The sequence below is a fragment of the Ambystoma mexicanum genome, chromosome 5p (assembly GCF_040938575.1).
Source record: "Ambystoma mexicanum isolate Mex_15411 chromosome 5p, UKY_AmexF1_1, whole genome shotgun sequence".
NCBI lineage: Eukaryota > Metazoa > Chordata > Amphibia > Caudata > Ambystomatidae > Ambystoma > Ambystoma mexicanum.
Genome location: NC_090930.1, coordinates 949,036,438 through 949,059,292, shown reverse-complemented (window position 1 = coordinate 949,059,292; position 22,855 = coordinate 949,036,438). Strand labels below are relative to the sequence as shown.

The 22,855-nt window shown below is 45.0% G+C and overlaps 1 protein-coding gene across 5 annotated transcripts in view; it reads right to left on the bottom strand.

Moving 5' to 3' along the window:
* Positions 1-22,855, bottom strand: part of COBL (cordon-bleu WH2 repeat protein) — a 1,669,181-nt gene that overhangs the window by 753,171 nt on the left and 893,155 nt on the right. For all 5 annotated transcript variants that reach the window (XM_069613403.1, XM_069613401.1, XM_069613405.1 and 2 more), the window contains one exon: positions 14,208-14,302. In XM_069613403.1, coding sequence (XP_069469504.1) covers positions 14,208-14,302 — 95 coding nt within the window. The remainder of the gene's footprint in view (positions 1-14,207; positions 14,303-22,855) is intronic.

Genomic DNA, 22,855 nt, shown 5'->3' with positions numbered 1-22,855 from the left:
GTGTGGGGGTGGTGGGTGACATGAGTGGGGGCCTGGTGGAGGGTGACCCTGCACTGCTGGGGGGTGGGGTTGGTGGGGGACATGAGTTGGACATGGGTGGGGGCCTGCTGGCAGGTGCCCCACAGTGCTGGGGGGTGGGGGTGCAAGGGGACATGAGTTGGTGTTCATTAGTTCCAGGAGACATGTGCCTTTGCTGGGGGGCATGCCCATGGTGGGTGGGCTGCCTGCGGGACATGACCAGGGATGCAGGGTAGTCCCCTGTGGTGTGGGCTGCCTGCAGGGGCCGTGGAGGGTGTACAGGGTACACCTGGGAGGACCCACACTGTCAAATCACATGTGGAACTTCCCGCGCACCCCTGATATACACGCGCCCAGGCTATTCGCGTGTGGAACTTCCCGCGCACCCCTGAAATACACGCGCCCAGGCTATTCGCGTGTGGAACTTCCCGCGCACCCCTGAAATACACGCGCCCAGGCTATTCGCGTGTGGAACTTCCCGCGCACCCCTGAAATACACGCGCCCCCAGCCTATTCGCGTGTGGAACTTCCCCCGCACCCCTGAAATACACGCGCCTAGGCTATTCGCGTGTGGAACTTCCCGCGCACCCCTGAAATACACGCGCCCAGGCTATTCGCGTGTGGAACTTCCCGCGCACCCCTGAAATACACGCGCCCAGGCTACTCGCGTGTGGAACTTCCCGCGCACCCCTGAAATACACGCGCCCAGGCTATTCGCGTGTGGAACTTCCCGCGCACCCCTGAAATACACGCGCCCAGGCTACTCGCGTGTGGAACTTCCCGCGCACCCCTGAAATACACGCGCCCAGGCTACTCGCGTGTGGAACTTCCCGCGCACCCCTGAAATACACGCGCCCAGGCTGTTCGCGTGTGGAACTTCCCGCGCACCCCTGAAATACACGCGCCCAGGCTGTTCGCGTGTGGAACTTCCCGCGCACCCCTGAAATACACGCGCCCAGGCTGTTCGCGTGTGGAACTTCCCGCGCACCCCTGAAATACACGCGCACCCAGGCTATTCGCGTGTGGAACTTCCCGCGCACCCCTGAAATACACGCGCCCAGGCTATTCGCGTGTGGAACTTCCCGCGCACCCCTGAAATACACGCGCCCAGGCTATTCGCGTGTGGAACTTCCCGCGCACCCCTGAAATACACGCGCCCAGGCTACTCGCGTGTGGAACTTCCCGCGCACCCCTGAAATACACGCGCCCAGGCTGTTCGCGTGTGGAACTTCCCGCGCACCCCTGAAATACACGCGCCCAGGCTGTTCGCGTGTGGAACTTCCCGCGCACCCCTGAAATACACGCGCCCCCAGGCTATTCGCGTGTGGAACTTCCCGCGCACCCCTGGAATACACGCGCCCCCAGGCTACGCACCCCTGGATCTTCCCGCGCACCCCTGTAATACACATAGCCCGCTCCCCCAGGCCCGATCGCGTGAGGAACTTCACGCGAACCCCTGTAATACACGTAGCCCGCTCCCCCAGGCCCGATCGCGTGAGGAACTTCACGCGAACCCCTGTAATACACGTAGCCCGCTCCCCTAGGCCCGATCGCGTGAGGAACTTCACGCGAACCCCTGATATACACGTAGCCCGCTCCCCCAGGCCCGATCGCGTGTGAAACTTCACGCGAACCCCTGTGATGCACGTACCCTGCTGAAATCGCGTGTTAGACTTCCCGCGCACCCCGGTATACACGCACACGTATTTTTTGTCAGTGGGTGTCCGTGTTTGTGGGTACCCCTTTGCATGTCATTTTTCCTGGAGGGCCACAGTATGGGACATTCATCATGGCAGTATATAGGTGCGATTTGTTGGCGCACCTTTTGGCGCACATTTCTTACAGCCGCAGAGACGCTACCGCCTGCTTTCTTGTGGCGGTCGTGTTTGTGCCTGTGCGCTGGTTTGAGCGTGCGCTTTTTTCCCCTATTCTATTCCATGAATACGTGTTGTAGGCGAGCGTGTGGGCGTTCCGCGCACTTGTGCCCTGTACTTCCCCCGTGACGCCCACGTTTTGGCAAGTTGTTCCCCATTCCGAGTGTTACGCCCGTGTTCCGCCTACTTTTGTTGCGTGCGCCGCGCTATGTGCGAATTTCGCTGTGGCCTGTGCGATTTTCGCTGTGACCTGGCGCACGCTGTTAGATGGCCTGTGCGCCAACGTGCGCCGCGCACTTTTTTATCGCACATCCGCTGGTTTTCTCGCGCACGGCCTTCCATGAATCGGCGTGCGCTGCTTTTCGTGCGATTTTCGCAATTGCACTGTGATTTTCGCTATTCCACTGCGAATCGCACGTTTTTGCCCACTTGCGCCGCGCTAATTATTCCATGAATCGGCCTCTGTGCCTCTTATCAATATGTACTGTTTCGCATGGCATTCAGGGTCTGCCCACCTCAAATCGACATTGCTCTTGGAGACATCACAACACCAAAAAGTATCCCATTTGGAGCAAGAGTAGGTTTCTGGGTGTTCAACAAAGGCCTTTGATACACACACACACACACGCAGCGCTATGATTGTGGCAATGCCTTTAGGCTACAGAGACCTCTGCAGTCGTAGTGCTTTGACATCCCGACCGATTTTTACCATTGAACGTACATAGTCTTAAGTGTTGCCCTCGCCCTCACCACGCATTGCTGTTATATGCATTTAGATAGAGCACCCTCGTTGTTACTCATATTACGAAATATCAGAGCAATTTTCATGGCATTAGAAGAAGAGTGCCCTGGCTCCATCATGCATCGGACAGTTTGCTTTACGATGGCCCTGTGGGTTGCCTGTCTGCTCCAGAGACACATGTGTTGTCTGCACGACAGAGGAACTAATTGCACCACAGCTAACTCAACCTTTGGCTGATAAAAAGGGCCCCACTGAGTTGACAAACAATGGCACACAATATGTAAGTGCCAAGACACTGATCAGTCTGAATTCTGCGCTGTATGCATTGGGAATATTGTATAGGATATTAAATGCAGAGTTCGGGTGGTGGGAAGTATACTTGGCACAGGGGTGCACCTAGGCTAAAACTTCAGGGGTGGGGCGCCCTGCTAACCATTCAAAGGTGTGGGGGGGCAAACTTACCTGTGTGGGAGCATCTCACTTCTTTACACATTCTAACGACACTATTCTAGTGCAGCTTCAAGTTTACAAGCAGTAAACTCTCCCTTCACGCCTGAAACCGTATGGACTGCTGTGAGAATGAGTTGTCTTCTGTCCCCCCTACCATTCCAATCCCTCTCCTGACATGCAAGTACTAAGACCCCATGACGATTTCAATTGCCTAAAAATGTATGCATATGAATAAAGTTGCTAAGAATGGAATGCTTTACATTAATACATTAATAATTCCCTGGCCTTTGTTAACAATGCAGCCCCAAGCACTGTTTGTCTGTTTCCTGTTTTGTTCTGCCACAGCCCTTTAGGTCAACCAGGTCAAGTCAACATTTCGGCGGGAATGGGGCTAAAGCCATGTGCCCAATGGTCGTTGCACCACTGACATAGCACATGGCAGGGGCACATAAATCCCTATACATCTGGGGCTACGTTTGTCACTTGCATTCACAGGCTGGAACACAGTGCAGCTTGGCAGCGTTCGGTGGCTCTCGCTGAGTCCCATGACAGGATTCACCACATCTCTCCCTTGACTGTACATGGCCTCTAAAAACCCTTCAGCCCTCTCCCCTCTACCCTTGCATGCATTACGGATTTCCTTTCCCAGTTAACTATTTTGGCAGGAATCTGTTCCTTTTACAGAAAGTAGACAGGGCCAGGGCAAACATTTCCGAGCTTTTCGTAAATGCGATTATGTAAAATAGCTCAGTGAACTTAGCGCTTCCCCGGGGTCCATGCCATACCTGTAAGTCACACATTTGAATCTTTGGCCGAATTGTCTCAGACTTTCATCTTTCAGAGATAATTATAACAGTTATTTAAAACACCTCGAAACCGAGCTCCGGTGGCAGTAATTGCGAACTAGAACTTGCTTATGATGAAAAGCAGAGGTTTCCAAACATTTTATGCAGACCACCCTTCAATAAAATTACCGTTAGTGGGACACCACTAAATGTTAAAACTGCTTACGTTATCTATTAAGAGCAGTCACCTTCCACTATTTGAGAGAGTCTCACTCCTCACCTGGACACCACCCCTTCTATGGAGACAGTCCCCGAATTTGAAGACCACCGATCTGGAGCTATCAAAATGGTGAATTCAGGCATCGAGTGCAGAGTAACAGACACACAGCAGGAGTAGAACCATCTGCTGTAGAAACATCTACCGGCCAAGAGCCCCCGGGCTATGAGTGGGACATCCAGTCAACAGGCAAGTGGTTTAAATTGACATTTAGGTTTAGAGAGAGTCCATGTTCTGTTTTTTTAAACGTTACATGAAGTGAGATTTTTAGTGTAAAGTACAGTACAAATATCACACTTCACGTAACGTTGAAAAACAGAGCTTATAGGATCAGTGGGTATAGCTGCATACATTCCCATCCATTGCAGACCACCCCTTTCTATGAAAGGTATAAATCATTTCAGCACCCAAAGTCAATATCTACCTTTTTCAGGGTGGGAATCTGAGGCGACAGGCAGGAGGACAGTATTCAGCTCACTGCTGGGGTCCCTTGATGACTCATGTTCCAATTTCTGCACGTGTGGATATGTACTCCACCCACCAAATTCCGGAGGCTAAAAAGAAAGGCCAATGACTTTTGACTGTGTGCATGATTGGCAGCAGAGCCTAGCTTCATACTGGCCAAAGTCTGCTGTCAGTCACAGGTAGGGAACTGTTGCACTGTGCTTGCGTTATAGGTTAAGGGAGGCAGTGGGACCAGGCCTCTGATGAAGGCCCTGCTCTCCCCTACAAAGCCAGCCAGCTCCAAGGAAACTTGGGAGTGAGGACGCTTTATTTTCATGAATAAATACTGTGAAAACCTTTTGAAAACCATAGACAGTGAAAAATGACATGTTCCGGATTTCCAATAATTAAATGCATAAAAAGGCACAATACCCACCTTATCTGGAGGTTTGGGGAAGGGTGTTAAAAGTTAATATATCTGCACATATTTAGTGTAAACCAGAAAAGGGTTGAACTATAGAATTGCTGAATTTTAGGTTGTAATTGTGCAGACCAAAAATAAAGAATAAAAAAACAGTTCTGCAATTCAATTCCTAAAAATGTATGGTGTTACATCATGGATAATTACATCATTGCTCCTGTAAAACACATCATTGTCTCCAGGTATTTCAGTAAAGTTTAGGTTGGTGTATCTAAATCACATAGTGTCAACTATTTTTCATGTTGTTGGGACAGGTGCATCATATTGATGAGAGAGCACTTTTGAAAATGTACAGGATCGGACGGCCAAATGCTTTTGATGGCAAACCTAGTTCTGTATAAGGGATCTTGAAGAAATCCCAGTTAACACTGAACTAATAGGAGTTAGTTGTGTAAACTCTATCTAGGCCCGGGGTGGATAGACAATATATTATGTTATGTTAAAGATATTTGTACCGCGCACCGTCACTAATGGAATTGGTTCCCAGGCACTCTATTATAGAAAATATAGAGTTCAAGGTAGCAGGGAGCATTAAGCAGAGTGAACCAACATGATACACTCGCATACACAATCAATAGAATTTAATATGGTATAAACAATGATTACAATTAGAATTAAATAGATGTACAAAGTTTAGCACAAAGGCTACAAAATACAAACAATGTGTCTAAAAACACAGACAAAATTCATAGGAAAACGTGACAATCAATGAATGGTTTGTGTAACAAATAGAAATGTGTGTGTATCAATGCATATCAGTCATTGTATACATTCATCAACTCATTGACAATCCTAAAATATTTGTTAAGTCTGTGACAATCCAGAGCAGATGGAACTCAACATGTTTCTGTTCTTTGGTAATCACTATAGAACATTCATCAGGAGAAGACATCTTAAGGGCGAAATTCTATCCGGAGGCTCCAAGTGGAGAGAAGGGTCAATGCAGCCTGTAGGGTTAAAAAAGGATAGGTGAAAGCTAATTTATAGCTAAAATTACCTACATGGTTCACTTAATAGAACTTGGCAACTTCGATTCAAGAGTAAGAAATACCCGGGGAGGTTCCCGTGGGGGCACACTGCTTCGCAAATGAGTGTGGACTTCTTAATAGGTCCTAGGATGAAAAAACTGCAAAGAAAAGCAATTACTAAGCTTTTCCAAAGTGCTAAAGCAATGCCACTAAAATCTGTCTAAAGAGGAGATATGCTGGTCATTCACCTGGAAATTAGGCAGTACAGTATATGCCAGCAGAGAAAGTAGGACGGACACTGTGTCAACGGAGTAAGCCGTCTTATGTAGAGCGACTCACTAGTAAGGACCCATAGCTGAGTCACAGGCTAAGTAGGGAACATCTAAATATATAGTTTGGAGTCTGTGGGTGATTCCATTCTGTCTTACCCAAATATTTGTAACACAATAAAGACAGAACTGATTACTTCAATAGTTATTCCTAATGGTCTAAATCCATATGTCTACATACATATCCCTGTAAGAAGCATCTTGCTGTCCCTTCATATGTTTTTAATCGTCCCTAGAGAGCGTTGGTGAGACACCTGTCTAGGGTCGGGGACATGCCTGAGGCGAACCCTATCCTCTCTCATTACTTTCCTATGTGTCTAAAAGAAAAGTGCACACTTTTTGAGGTTGATTGTAAGTTTTATTTATATTGCCTCAAAGGCTGTGTGTCTTATTCGTTCCAAGTCCTTAATTACTATGAATTAAGTTCTTTCTAAAAATATTGGCACCAATACTTCCCTTTGTTGCCAATCATTAAAATGATTATAATGATGTTTCTTAACCGAGCCGACAACTTATTTGTAGTGGGTATTGTGGTTTGGGTCATCAATCCCAGACCTATTTTTCTACTGTCGACCGGTTTCAGCGGTTATCGCTATTTTGCCGCTTTCTTCAGGACATCAAATACATTACATGTGTCTTGGAACATTATCAGACAAAATAATCATTAATGTTTCATTGCCCAACTATTGGACTCGGGAGGGTTCCGGGTTGTTGTCGGGCGTTGGAGGTAGGCTTTTGTGTGCCCTAAATGGAAGAAGAAATGGGACACAATCAGTTACCCATTTTTGGATGTGCATGATACTGAGCTATGGTTCCAAGTCAAGTGATCGGTGTTGCTCTGCTCACCTGTCTTCCACTGGCGGTGAGGTCCACTGCTTTGTTTGTAGACAAGCGTCACGGTTCTTATTATCCTATTGAATGATAAGCCCCATTATTCATGGCTATGAATCCGCCTGATCTTCCTATTTACTTATAGTATGGTTATTTGTACCTGGCTGTTTATCTGTTTCCAGGATGCATAAGTGTCTGAAATTTACAAACGCCCGGCCTGCCACAACATCATACTAAGTCCTTCAGTCTCAGGCTGTTATGTCTTTTCTTTAACATTGTGAACTTATGAACTTACACAGGTAATGATGGGTGAAGCATACAATATACAGAACACTGCCCTGTGCAACACCGACTGCACCCAGCTGCACAGAGCCTTGTACTGAAAACTCTTGTCAGAGCCTTTTTGTCATAGCTGTGGATTGGTGGGCTCTAGTTCTTCTACAGTTTTTTAATGCAATCGCCAACATCTCTGCGGTTCCATGCTCGTGGAAGAGAAGTTTATTAGTCCCACTGTTTAAAAAGAGTAATGTCTCAGATCCTCATTGCTACCGGCTAATTGTCTTGCCGGACGACAAGATTTTGCAGGGTTTTTGGTGCTGCGTTTGGAAGAGTGGGCATTACATAACATGATTTTACCAGATACACAAGCAGGTTTTCACATGGGTATCTCCACAATTGAGCAATGTTTTATACTAAATACGATAGTGGAGAAATACACAAAAAGAAGGAAGAACCACCTTTATGTAGCCTTTGTGAATTTGACGAAGGCTTTCGACTCAGTGAGTCAAACCCTTATGTGGGGAAAGCTTAGAAGAATTGTGGTCCCGTTAAGTCTTCTCCAAATAATAACTTTGCTTTGCGAGGACCCCCCAGCCAGGGTGAGATGTGTCTATAACGATAAATATCCAGGAGATTTCTTGATTAATGCAAGTCTACTGACAGTGCTGAACCAGCATCGGACCTACCACCTGCAAGAGTATGGAAGCGGGGGATGGGGCACCCTTGAAGGGGTGGGGGGGTAAAACACAGGGGAACCAAAGTATAGTCACAGCATGGGAAAAGGCCACATGGGGGATTGCGAGAGTGGAGATGCATTATGTGTATTAACAGCCCAAAGGACCCACGTATAATTAGCACATGATAGGAATTACCTATCCTAAATAGAACTCATTCATTTGGGTAAAGCCCCATGCCTGGGAAATCCTGCTCCTAACACATGACACGAGCCACCAGAAGCAGGGCGGGTCATGTAATTTTTGCAATTCTGCTGACCATGGCAGAATAATAAAGCCCCAGCAGTCAGCACAAATGTTTTGTTACTAATTATAAACTGTTCCTGGGAGGGGTGAGGGGTGTTGTGGCGCCACAAGGCAGGGATGTGTTGGGATATTGTTGACCTGTTTGCTCCAATCACGTTCCACTAACATACACATAGCACTAAGGATATGACGTAACACAGCCAATGAATGTCTATTGTATTCATCCTATCAAACGAATGTTCGCTGTACGTCCAGATGTCAGCTCTCATCAACCAGTTCCAGTCCACTGTTCTGTTTGATTTGTGCTTTCCCAGCTGCAATAAATCTGCCCAGTGTGTGCTCTTTTTTTACTATGATTTTTATATGGTGTGATCAGAGGACCCGCGAGATTCTCAGTACTCCTGGTTAGTTGAGGTTATCCGAGACGCCCTCCCTGGGGGCACGTGACCGGCGACTGCAAACCTGATCAACGCGGATCAACGAGGAGGCCCTGCAGACGCTGAGTACACAAAGGTCTTCCAGGTCCCGAGCACCGCCTGCGCGCATTGGGAGAGGCAAGCTCGTACTGGAGGCTTGGTGCCGAGGGGACTCGAGGTCTCCACGACGTGAGTGTAAGCGTGCAAGAATGTGCTTTATCGTGGTAGCATGCCCGCAGACGGAGAGGGATACATTTTCTATGGTGTCTAGGATGCATCCTCAAGGCGGCAGGATGAACGGCCGAAGTAGTTGTTAGAAAATAGTGCGTGCTAGCCAATAGGGTTTGAACGCAGGTGTCTGCATGCCTGCATTACAGCGAGAGCAGTGGGTAGTGTGTGGAGAGCCCCATTAGATGGGAGTTGTGCCAGCAATTTTATAGTTGCGTCAGTAGGGTGAGAACTGTGTTACAGACGTTTTTGTATTTTCTGAAGATTTAGAGAGGGATATCTGTGTAATAGTTAGTGTTCTTTCTATGGGGCGGACTCGTGGTGAAAGGTACCTCATTGTAAAATATTGTGCTTGGCATTGTAACGGCAGTTGTGTGCAGGTTGCGCAGTAAAGGCACAATGTCCATTTATTCTAATATAATGCACAGTGAGACCGTGGAGAGGGCTGTCAGATACTAACACTGAGTGAATGCTTGGGCCTGTTGAGGGGGCCAGTGTGATACGTGGAGTGCCTGGTCAGGTCTGTGGAGAGGGCCATAATGAATATTGAAGCAGGGAGTGAGTGCGTGGGTAGTGGGAGAACGGGGAAAAGAGAAAAAGATACAGGATAGAGGGAATACACAAAAGAGAGGGAAACAGAGGAATACTGTCATATTTAGATAGCTCTCTGGACTATATGTGTTGAAAATTGCCCCATTATCATGCACAATTAAAATACAACTTTCATTGGGCCCGGAGACTGCAGGTCAGTGTTTCCATGCATGGCCTGGGGAGGGTACTTTTGACAGAAAAATAATAGAGAATACATTCTCGTATCTACTGACAAAATACAAGGGCTCTAAACTGAAAAGCAGACAAGACATACTGAGGTTATGGAAGCTCTACATGATAAGAGGGGAAAAGATGAAAAAGGAGGAGGGAGAGTCCACGAAAGGGAGCGGACCGAACTTGCCACCCCTGCCCTTTGGCGTCTACCCATCGCTGTGCCCCCACCAAGAAACACCAGGGGGGATGGAACAAAAAGGGAGGGCAAAAGAATAAAGGCACACAAAGGGAGGAGCTGCATGAAAGAGGCCAGAGCAAATACCAAGCAGACATAGAAAAGAATACGCGACAGATGGATGTGTTATTTAGTGAAGCAGAGAGGGTGATAGAAGAGGAAGGGTGAAGGAAAAATAAGGGAGATAAGGGAGAATGGTTATCCCGACCAATACAATTCCAATTATACAACGAAGGGGAGGACAAGAAGAAGGAAGAAGGGGAAGGAAGGGGCGATAACGATGCAGCATCAGAAGATGGACTGTTAAGGGACGAGTGAAGCAGCAGGCATAATGACGAATAGACACCTGACAAGGCAAGGAGGACGGGGAGGAAAGCGCAAAAACCACATGACAGTGATAGGGGTTATAGGGACTGGTCCACCTCCCTCTGCAGCAGGGTAGGGAAGGTGAAAATGGGGCTAACTCAAGTAACTACATTGGGAGGAGGAACAGATCCAAAGACATGAGTATTGCCATTGCTACAGAAAGGGAGAGGGGATGGACATTATGTGCCATGGGGTTGTTTACATTACACCAATAGGAAATAGGCCATCAATTGTGTGGCATAGGAATCAGAGTGTATGATCCTAGAGAAATGATTATAACATTATTCACTTATGGTGTTCTTACTTGTGTGGTTTTAACATATGATATATGTTTTATGTACTATGATCATTTTTATGATTGTTTTTATGAAATAGATGAGATTTAAATAAAGTATTTTGGATAATTGACTCCATCGTTGATGGGGGAAGAGTGTTAAGCAACACCGGTTGAAATACTGGACTTTCTTTTTGTATATATAAAAAAAAGAGAATGTACAGAGACATTCTAATATTTAGCCTGCCTTCCCTCGTTGCAGCAGCCAGTAAATGGATACAGGTGCTCCGGATAAAGACAGCACGGGTGACATTAGAGATTGGGGACCTGAAAGGTTTATTTGTAGCCATAATAGGGGAGCAGGCAGACAAAATATGGAATCAGATAAGAGTGAAGTTGAGCACAAATGCTCATGACGGGGCTCCCTTTAATAAATGTTGTGCGCATGTCTTGCTGGGAGGTTCTGAGAAGTATGTATCCTGGGAGTTATCAGTTAGGGACAGTAATTGCTCATGAAATTAAAAGCGAAGATCACCCAGCCGATTATATGAAATGGGTACAAGATCTATGGACACAAGAGACCCAGAGGTCTTGGGATGAATGTACACCCTTGTTCTATCACATACTGATAAAGGGACTGACAACAGAAGTACAGGCATTATTGGACAAGAATGTGGGCATCGAAGCTAAGGGGCGGCCAGAAATACAGGTGACTATAGTGCATTATTGTAAACGAAAGCAGGACAGTGAGAGGTAGGCAGCAGAACATTTTGTCAAAGCAGAGAATAAATTAGTACAGAAGAAACTGGCTAGGTATACAATGAAATGGCAAGGTTTCCCACAGGGCACATACCATAGCAAGGGAACTGCATGCCGCAGCAATACACTCCACAATAGGGAACACCACCACCAGGGAATATCATGCAGGGGGGTTCTTCCAAACGGGCAGACGGTAAACACAGCAAGGGAGCGGAGGATATAGAGGAACGGGGTACATGGTCTTCAGACTGTGTTATATATGCCAAAACAAGGGCCACCTGGTGCGCACCTGCCCTTTTGTGCAGCACGCGCAGGCACTGACAATTGAGGCTGCCCAGCGATAGGGCATCGGCACAACAAAGCCACAGTGGCAGCAGGTCCAGCTTCTTCCAGCGGAAACACAATATGCACAAATGGTCAGGTGAGCTGCTTCATTTTGCTAGTGTACCTATCAAGTCTAGTCCCTCTGGTCCCATAAACTCTTAAATAGTGAGCAGAGGATCAGAGAGTGCATAGATTGAACAATTGGGCGTTTTCACACGACACTGTACTTTTAATTAGTTTCTGAGATATTTATTAGATTACTTTTGAGTTCATGTGGATTGAGCATATGTTCAATTTACCACCCTATAGTGTTGTATTACAGGCCAATGTCTGCACCTCAAATAAGGTATTTTTATAATGGCTGCATATTTTTACTCATTGATAGTGGTGAGATATGCTGCTCTTGATACCAATGTTCCCTCTAATTATTGTTCTCTAAATGCGTAAATGGTTTACATGAGGATATTATTTCCCATGTGTGCAGCAGACTAGCGATGCAAGCCACTTTGTGAGCATGCGTACTTAGTGAGATAACATCACTGAAAGGGGTGCAGAGGGGAATATCCCACTCACCAGCCACTGCAATTCCAGGGAAATCAGTATGGAAGGTGCATCTTACAGCACTTTTTTTTAATATATTCACTAAAAAAACAAGGGCCCTTCTCTTGCAACATCACTCCTCATGGCTATCTTGTCAGCCTTCTGTGATTCCACTGAAAGACTTTGTACACCTGTGCTTCATCTCCGTGTTCTGTGTCTTCTGGTGCTTTCAGCCAAGTTCATTTAGTCATGTTCCAATTGCTACCCACGTGTTTCTTTTACCAGTTGAGTTATTTAAGAGGCCTTCCACTTTGGCGAGTCTCTGACCAGAGAGGAGGTCCCTGCACGCCTGGTTGGTGGGAGGATTCTAGGCAAGCGCAGAAACTGACTTGTCCTGCACTCTCGCGGCGCCACGGGTATTCAACTGCACAGCTGCTGTCCCAGGCCTTCCTGCCTCTCCACCTCAGGCTCAAGGAAAGAGGCCGGCTCTTGCCTGTCGAGCGCAGACAGCCCCCGGGTGCTTATCTTTCTAATGCACGTCGTTGTCTCTTGGGGGAGTGTTTGCAAACTGAGATGGCCGGTGATGGCTCCATCCGTTACTGACTGTGCAGTATCCGTGAGTCAAAGCCTGACAGTTTACAGGACCTGTCCTCCTTTCTGTACCGACAATGATCAGGCTTATCTTTGCAGTGCAATAGTAACCAGTCCAGTTGGGACAAATCCAAGTACAGACAGCAGCTGGGTTGCCAGGAACTGCTGCCTTGAGAGGCTCAGTGAAGCCTTGGAAGAAAAGTTCGATCGGAAAGCTGGAGGGCAGGGCAAAGATCTCTCCCCACGCCGAGACCCAACCCTGTCAAAATGAGATGCTGCATATGCGCTTCCCATACCAGAGCGCTTCTAGGGTGATCTGAATACGTATGGACTCTAGCATTCCCAGGGTCTCAAACACTTTCTAATAAAGCCCTCTCCGTTGCCAAATGGCCAGTTGAAAGTTATATTCACTGTTTTCCATTCGGGTTGCTTGTGACATGTTTGCAGGTGTGGTGGTGTTGGATATTCTGTGTCCATGGGTGAAATGTTCTCTGTTTACTGTTAATTTGCTGTGTACATGTGTGTGAACATGTGCATGCACGTGTTTGTGTGTGCGTGAGGGGAAGAGTGCCCTCTAATTGTTGAGGCTATGTCTGTGGAGCCATTGGGGGTGAGGGAGTGCGGGGGGCTGGGGGGTTCTGTGATAGTGCTTCTATGAGCATGGTCTTGTATAAGCATCTCAGTTCTACTGCTGGAGGTTGGCAACCCTACTCATTCTTTACCATAAAGGCCATGGAGGCGGAGTGGTTATGAGCTCTGTCTTTTGCTTCATGGCACTGATTGTTGTAAGAATGGTTCTATATGTGTGTTTGTGGGGTCTGCCAGCTTCCTGGGGTGGGGGATTGGGTGCGAGTCTACTTTGGAGTAGTGCACAAGATGATGTTTCGTGATTTAAGTGTGGCACAGAAGAGGATTACTAGGAAGTTGCACAGCTAAGAGGCAATGTTCAGTTAAGGAGTCACAGACTACTGATATGTGGAACCGTTAATGTTGCAAAACAAATATTTCAAAAATACCTCCTATTGAGCAACTGTCAATTGTGAGCCTAAAACGAGATATATTTGAAAATAGTCTATTCAGACAACAACTTTGCAGACTTGCTCAAAGTCGTAGTTTTACTCTCTATGGCACCAAGTTAGAGGCTACACTGTACAAATTCCTGCATGCATCGGTGGCTCAAAACCAATGAATATTATATATTTTAATTTTGTGTGATTGTCATAAAAGATGAGTATTTTTCATGAAGATTACCTTCTTGCTTCTTTTATTAACTTTAAAAATTCCAAGAAGTCCTTTTTTCTCTTTATCAGTGGAGTCCCTTCGTACTGCTAGACTTCGATCGGTCTCTGAAACAAAGATAAATAATTGGTCTCTATTTTAACGAAGCAAACATCATTCTTGTAAGAAGCACAATCATTGTTCAAAATAAATAATAGACAATATTACATTTCGAAAGCACCCAATTTTCTCATTTATTCAGAGAATTCGAAAATTCCGATAATTTCCTGAGATCCAGGCAAACAAAAATATACAAAATATCTAAATTCCTATCACCAAAGCTATCCAGAGCACTCTGAGCCTCTAACATTTCCATAAACAATTTGTAGGAGATAACTGGAGCAGGAATTGGTAACAACACTCCAGCATTGTTAGCAAATATTTTGAGTAGAACGTATCTGATGAGGTCTGGCACATATCGGATACGGATAATTTGAAGTCATTCTGAGAAGTCTCTAGCATACACAATCAGTCTGGCAGACAGACTTGAGCAAAGGCTTATTAATTAGAGCTAACGAGATCTCCATTGCCTGCCTCTCTAGCATAATCATTCCCTCGTACAATAAAGAGCACATTTATAGCGGGCAACTTTATTGTATTTATTTATTTAATATTGTTGGTGACTTGTATAGTGCTAACTGCAAGTCACTTTGGAGTGCCACCGAAGCAAAGGTAAGTGGTGTGCAAGACATCTATTCTTCAAAAGCCTTAGGGGAATTCAGGTCAGGTAAGTGCACCGAAAGGATACAAGAGCAATGGCAACATACAAATCAGATGATAATGAACAGACAGCTGCAAAAGGGGGATACAAGTGCATGGGAGCCTCAAGTGGAGCAAAACAATAGACAGGAGAAAAATCAAGTTGATCTGATAAGTGCCCAAGATGGTTATAGGTGCAAGGCGATCCGAGGTAAGTGCAGTAGTGCACAGCATGAAGGTAGGTTTGTAGAGAGGAGAAGGGAATGCTGATAGGAACGCAATATAGGTCACAAAGTGGGAAAATGGGGCAAGGGGGGCAGATAAGAACATGCCAATTGGACAATAGTTTCAGGTGGTGGGTGCTAAAGGTTTTTGAAACAGGTTTTTAGCTTCTTTTTGAAGCAGCGATGGCACTCTTCTGATCACAGGGCTAGAGCTAGGGGTAGGCTATTCGAAGCTGAGGGCCCTGCTGTGCCTGAAGGGCTCTACAGGTGGACGTTCTGAGGTGTTTGGAACAAGTGTTTGTTTTGTAGATGAGGTATTCACGGGTCAGTGTTCCAAAAGGCTCTGTGCAGGTGGCAGGGAAACTCACTTCTATCTGAGAAGATACCTTGAGTCAGTGAAGGGCGATCCAATGTTTCCTCAGAGTTTTAGCCCCAATACCAGTCCCGTCTTGGGGCTAAGGTTTGTAGACAAGGTATTTGAGAAGGCCTACGTAAAGCCTCTTATGAAATCTTAGGTGTGAAATAATCATTGCAAATGTGACTTGAACAGAGTGAGAATGTACTCGAGGACATGAAATGGGCAATGGCACCTTTTGTAATCTCATGGATTTGCTGTGAGCAACACAAGAGCCAGTCAAGAACTATGCCCAGATTTTAAGCTGATCCTGAGAGGGAAAGAGGGGGAGGACTGAGAAGATGTCACCAAGAGTGATGGAGATGGCGAGATAGCAGAGCTGAAATGGATGATCTCGGTCTCTGAGGCTTTCAAGCAGAGGCTGCTGACGATCATCCCGTAGGCAGGTAGAGATGGAACTTAAATCCAGCGAATTGAAAGTGATCTCTGTATCATCATTGTACGCTTGGAAGGCGGTAAGAGAAAGGATAGCTGGTGTTAGCTAGAGGTTTGCATTAAACATTGAAGAGCCAAGGGAAAGACTAGAGCACTCTGCAGGTAAGAGTGGGAGGTCTTCCAAGAAAAGGACAAGAGCGGACGAAAGACACTGCCCAAGAGGAAGAATGATATCCATTTTAGGGCAGAGTCCTTTATGCAGGAGGAGAGTTATAGGCACTTGAGTAGGTGGAAGCCTTAGAGAGATAAAGCAGGGTGAGGGTAACCTGAGTTAATTTCAAGGAATTTCAAGATTTCAGCCCTCATGAATGGGATAGCGCACTTTGTGGTCCTGGCCAGTCTGAACTCCGACTGAAGATTCTGACAAACGTTATTTAATTGCAAATACTGCATCAACTGCTGGGTTGTCGCTTTTTTAAGAACCTTTCTGATTAGAGGTGTGTTTGTGACTGGACGATAAGTGGCAGAGATGTTAGCGTCAGCGATGCAGGTCTCTTTGAGGGTGGCAGGAGCTCTCCAGAGGGGAAGGAGCTATTTACTAGGGAGGGCAAGGCTGGTGAAAGGGAAGAGATATTGTGTTGAATGGTTTGGGGTGGGCATGGGGGAACTTGCTTTGAGGAGGTTTTCCCTTTTTCTAACCTGTTGGATAATGCTGAGGTAAGAGACAGGTTTGAAGGGTGAGAAGGTGTATTCGGTCCTGGATTCTTAATCTGAGGGAGAGAAGGTATGGCCAAGTTTGAGATGGATAGTTGGGTGTCTCTCGTCTTTCCCACAAAAATCTGAGAAATGGTCAGCTATGTCTTGTGAGGAACTGGAGGTAGTGAAGTGGGGAATTCAGTTCACTTCATATTTTAAACACTTCTGCCAATGGGCTGTTGGGCTGAGCAATGCAGGCAAGGCATTCGTTCTCAATATTGTTGCATGGTAGCCTTTCAGGTGGACTAAGAAGGGTATTTAATCAGAGGGGTCCTTGGTTTTTCTCCAATGCCATTCAAGGGCATCTTGTTTTTCTTTTGAGCTGCACTCAAAGTATAAGTTGTGTTTGGACGTTATGGAAGGTGCAAGGCGGTCAGGATTCTGGTGAGTTTCTGGTGTAGGTTGGAGATAAGCAAATAAGGTATATGTGACTTATTTAGCGCTATGTTGGCATTGCCATATCCTGTGGGGATGTACTTCTGATATTTATTTTCATGGGCATACTTTGTCAGGGGAGTGTATTCCTGACAAGGTTACTCCAGACATCTGCACTGGCAGTGCCTCGCCCCACTCTCATATGTCCACTCGTCTCTTGCCCAGCAGGTTGATGTACATTCATATCACACTACTCTGCTATTTCTAAGCACAGAGAAGCAGGAATACTCTGCTTACTGTTTTATGTTCTATACAGTGTTTCTGGTCGAAGCACCACGTTCCCTATATTCCGATGGAATATCCCAACGATCTGTGACTATGATTAGCATGGTCTGCGACATCGACAACAACTCTGATAGCTTAGTCTGAGGTACAACATTGTTCTCTTGTACACAGTCGCAAGAAGGGCGCACACATTCCAACGCAGAGTACCTCAGAAGGGCATAGGCTTCTGTGCAGCATCTTTGAGCTTGAGCGCTATCTGTGATGATAGGCCCTGAGGCAGGGTTACTCCGATGGGAACATTCAGTGGCACAGCAATTTGCATCGGCAGATTCTGAGATATGATAAATCTGTTAATCACAATCCGAGGCACAGTAACTCTACACGTAATAATCTGTGACACATTAACTCTGACTGAAAGCCTTGTGCCACAGCAACCCTCATGACGTAATGTAATAGCGGCACGGATTCTGGGAATGTACTCTGAATGGGTATATTTTGGGTGTGTTTTGTAGAACATTAAGCCTGAAGGCCATACTCTCTGCCATTTCCATTATCACTCATTGGCCGACTACATTTGAATATGATCTTAATGACACAATATATAGTATAGCAAATTGTGCAATACATTTATTGTGATAGGCATACTCTAAGCACAGTAATTTTGAGGGACGGGTCACAGTAGCTCACTTCCCATATTTACACCAGTCAAAGACCTTTAAGAGAAGTTCATTATTAAAATTCCAATCCTAACATAAAATACATGAATCTAAAACCAATCAGCACCCGAGTTAAGCGTGCCAGCCAATCAGGTACAATGGAATGCGGGCTGAATGGAATGGTATAAGCCGTGTTCTGAACCAGCTCACAGTTTCTCGCACCCGCTTTCCCATTTTCCTGTTACCTTTATTTCTTCTCTCTGGTATCCCTTTTCCTACGGCCCACCCAGTTTACCTGTAAGCCTTGCAGCATCACCCACAGCTCCTCTCACGCACCATGCAAATGGAAGAGGGGGCTTGGTAGGGGCAGGCCCCTAATCACCTTAACCCAAAGCGGGCCCACCACCTAAGAAGCGAGTGCACATTTTGTACGTAAAGCAAGTTTATTGTACAATCGTCTGGGGAGGAGCTAGATGATGCTGCAGAGTCAAACTAACCCTGGTATTGACGAACCACATACGTTGACACATTATAAACATTTTGCAATGGTTAAAACACTCCCATTTATTTTATTACAATCCACCCCCACATGTGATTGGACAAAACCCATACAAAGAAATCCCATCTTTCTTCAATTCTTCCATTCTCATTGGCCACTTGGCTAACTACCATCTTCAGATCGTATTCATACCACACCCCATCTTGGTATTTGTCCGTGGTAGCTCAGGACATCACGACATGATTGCACATTCACAAACATAATTCATTGCAAGCCACAGCTGGTCCGAGCCCTTTAACCTTAATCGTAATTGCACATGGTTCGCAACAACATGAGGAAAGCAGAAAAAACAAGTTCCCTTTGAACTGATGATAACTATCTCATCCACCCCAACTTTTACTGGCGTCCCGGAAAACATTCTAATCGAAATGACTACCATTTCAGCACGCACAGCACATCTGAGAAAACAATTGAAACTCCTGAGTATTGATCACTTTAGCCTGGAACGTTCCTTCGCCCCAGCTTTATAACTGGTCAAAACGAATGGCTGTGTCCCTCAGCAAAACTTCAATGCACTTAAAGAGATTACAACTGCCTCCTGAGGAACTACCAAGTCATAAACAGTGTGTCCTGTTCAACGGCTGGTCATCTGCTCGGTTAATCATTACTCCTCCAGCCCTCAATCCTCCAGAACTAGATTTTCCCAGCTACCTGAAATTCACTGCACGAACAGCTGAATGCAGAGTCTAAATGAAATCATAAAAGCTTGCTAAATACAGATTTATACATTTCCTTTGTATGTTCCTCAGTGTTCATGCATGTTTAATAAATATTATCTCTCCTTTACAGTGGATTCTTCAGGAGAGGCCCCCTTCCTCACATGTGGAAACTCCTTGTTGCCTGCTTCTGGGCACTCTCCTCGTTGCCTGCTTCTGCGCACTCCATAGCACACTGTGTTTGAATCGCATTTATATTTAATTTGGCGATTTTATCATTTTATCTTTCTACACATGTGCAAATCTAATATGTATCAACTTAAACAAATAGTAACACTAAAGTAAAATATCCCATTCACATTTAACTACACTGGATACAGTGTAAGCACTGTGATGCTGTAAGCACTCTGGAATGGTAATCCAGGGTGCAAAAAGTAATAACAACCGGCTCTCCGGAGATGTACTGGATGATAACATCTGAGGGACCAGGTACAGTATGGGGTGCTAGGTATTATTGATAAACTAGCAAATTATTAAGAGGACCGGTTGTGCAGATACTGCAAGTTCATAACAAATTTACACAAGGTAGCACAGTTTCTTTCTAAATATAATTTGCGAACTTTTCTTTCGGATATACGACATTCTCAGACTATATGAATCTGTAGGCAAATATGTTTATGTGTTTCTGCAACAATTAGCTAGTGCTGCATTTTCATGCTTAAAAGATACCAAAGAAATAATTAACCTACAGCATGCACAATCCTATTGTGCTACTGCTGCTGAAAATACTTGCGACCATGCTGCAGGCAGAAGCGATTACTTTCCTAAAATGAATTTGGGCCGAGTATGCCCGTGGAGAGAGTTGGTCAACGTCATAATGGAGTTTGTGCAAAGGGCTATACAAAATATATTTTTATCAATTTGGGGATTGCATTTTCTTCGGTGAATTAACTTAGTAGTCAGAATATTACATTGACTATCTGCCAGTGAAGATATCTTTCTTAGTTAGAGAATAAAATCAGAGACAGGGGTTTTAAAATGTACGTTTTGCAATAGCAACACTGGCTTTAATACACTGTTCATGTACAACAGTTTTAACAACAGGGGCTATTCATATGGAAATGCTGTGTGCAGGAGGGGGCAATTGTGGTACAGTAGCTGCGAATTATGTACATGCTCAGTGCTCCAGATAAGATTTTGTAGGAGTATTTTACTCCCTATTTTTGAAAGTTGGGAGTAAAATGTTTTTTTAGGGAGTAAAAACACGAGTCCCATTCCCATTGGGAGCATTTTATACATGAGTAAACATATGTTCAAATGTAAAACAGAAACGTTTTTGGGAGAAATAAATCTTTGCCCCAAGTTACTCATGCAGTTTAAAAGGTACATTTGAACTCTTCCATAATTATAGCTGTTTCCTCCTGTGGTACTACATGAACTACTTGTCCAAACACATCCAAGGAACTGTTTGGGTGAAAGCAAAGGTCAAAGTGGCCATTAAACCCCTTATCCGTAGGGCTGTATATGCTACAAGGCTTTCATCTATTTCACAGAAGCTACCATTAAAAACTGTTAGGAGATTCCTAAAAAGAGCCCTATACACACACCTGAGAACGCACTCTGCTGGATAAAGAACATTCGAATGAAGACAATTATCTGTATTTGTTACTTCTTATATCTGTAGTATCTCTATTAGGAGAATGATAATGAAGCACCTGAACCTGATTACCTCATCTCTGATTGGTGCAGATAAACCACTTTTTGCCTTTAAAAGGGGAGCAATTTGAAGGACCAATTGGTGCACACAAGAATCAAGAAAAGAACTCAGTCAAAGAATGCCATTGCAGCGATAGGAGGTCTCCCCTCATTTTAGGACACCATCTTGTTGATTCATGTAGTGTATGCCCCTTTACCAAACAGAGCCTGAATTTCCATTCTGAAGAAAAAACCTAGCTCATATATAATTTCGTAATTGAAACAAAGTGGGCAATATGATGTATTAATTGTGTGCCCATGTAAGAAGGCAAATCCACACTTCCTGTGCATGACAGCATTAACGTACACTGATCAAGAATAAGATGTAGGGCGAACACAGCACCCCGGGTCATTTATTTTCCACTAGCTGTTCCCCACGTAACATACGCTGTTCTAGCATATCTTAAAGTTCAATATTGGTTGGTTATTCATAGGGTCACTTCTGTCCCCCTTCTTAAATATCAGAATTACCATTGATCGCTTCCGGGAATGGGATGTAGGTCCCTGTGACTTATTAATGGTCATTGAAAAGGCTAAACGTATCAGATGGAAGGAGAGGTATGCGCGGTATAAGAACAGTATCCAAGTCCAATCGATCACACATGCCTCTATGATGTGTCTTTGTAGACGCGTAATTGTCAACCTTGTTCCATTTCACAGTTCCCAGGTTGGCATAAGATTGTGTAGTAGCATAATTGCACCACATAATTTCAGTTTTAGCTTGTGAGCAGGCATTAGTCCTACAGCGTTTTGCTCTTTAGAGACTGAAACGTTGAGCCATAATTAACTGTTCATTGACACTGGAACCGCTGTGCCCTGTGTGAAGAGAAGTGGGAGTGGAAAGAAGTAACTTCCGAATGTTTGCGATAGTAGAATGTGAAGGTGACTGCGTTGAACCGTGCTCATTCTGTTTGTTGAAATAGTAGCTGTTGTTGAGGTGGTTACACCTTGCCATTTGGACAGTAGAGGGCAACTTAACACTGATACATTGCATCTGTATGTTGAAATGATAGCTATTGTTGAAGTGGGTGCACTTTACCATTTGGACAGCAGAGGGCAACCTTACACTGAGAAATTGCATCAGCTGAGTACAGAAACATGCCTTAGCGTTATATATATATTAATTAGAGCATCATACAGAAAATGGCACAGAATGCTCCATTCTATAAACCATACAAATGTGGGAAAACAGAACAAGTCAGGAAAGGATCTTGGAAAGCTGTGAGGAAAAATGTTTATTTCATCATAATGCCCAAACATGTGGTTTGACTGAGATCATGGAATGGACATTATTGCTTTACTAAACAACTATAAAAATGTGCTTCACTGAGTGACATGTCTTTCCTGCGCTGCCATAAGCAGCATGAATGTTTACCATGCAGCTTTACCAAGCGGGTCTTTACAATGCCACAATGGCAGAACTGGCTCAGGGGTATGTCTGCGTTGGGAAGCAGGCAGGAACGCACAGGAAGGGATGGAAAGCGAGCGCGTAAGCAAGATAATCCATGTTCCTGATATAAAATGTAATCTAACTTTCTACTGAACATAGGATTTGAGATTATTTCATGGTTCGTGAATAAGGTACGAAGTCTAAGAAACTGCTTCAATAATGTAATTTTTATTTTTGATATAGTCATGTGATTTTGTAAACTACCTGTGAAATGTAGATCTTAAAATATGGCATTTTTTAAAAATAGAGCAATGCATAATAGCTAGGTGCATACCAGTGATGGATATAATGTTGTTGTAAAGTTGCAGCAAAGAACATCCAGGAACCACACAATTCGATAAGATCCTAACAAAGAGCACACATGCGCCGAAATGTGCAAGTAGACCACTTTTAGAAAGACAAAGAAGAATGGATCG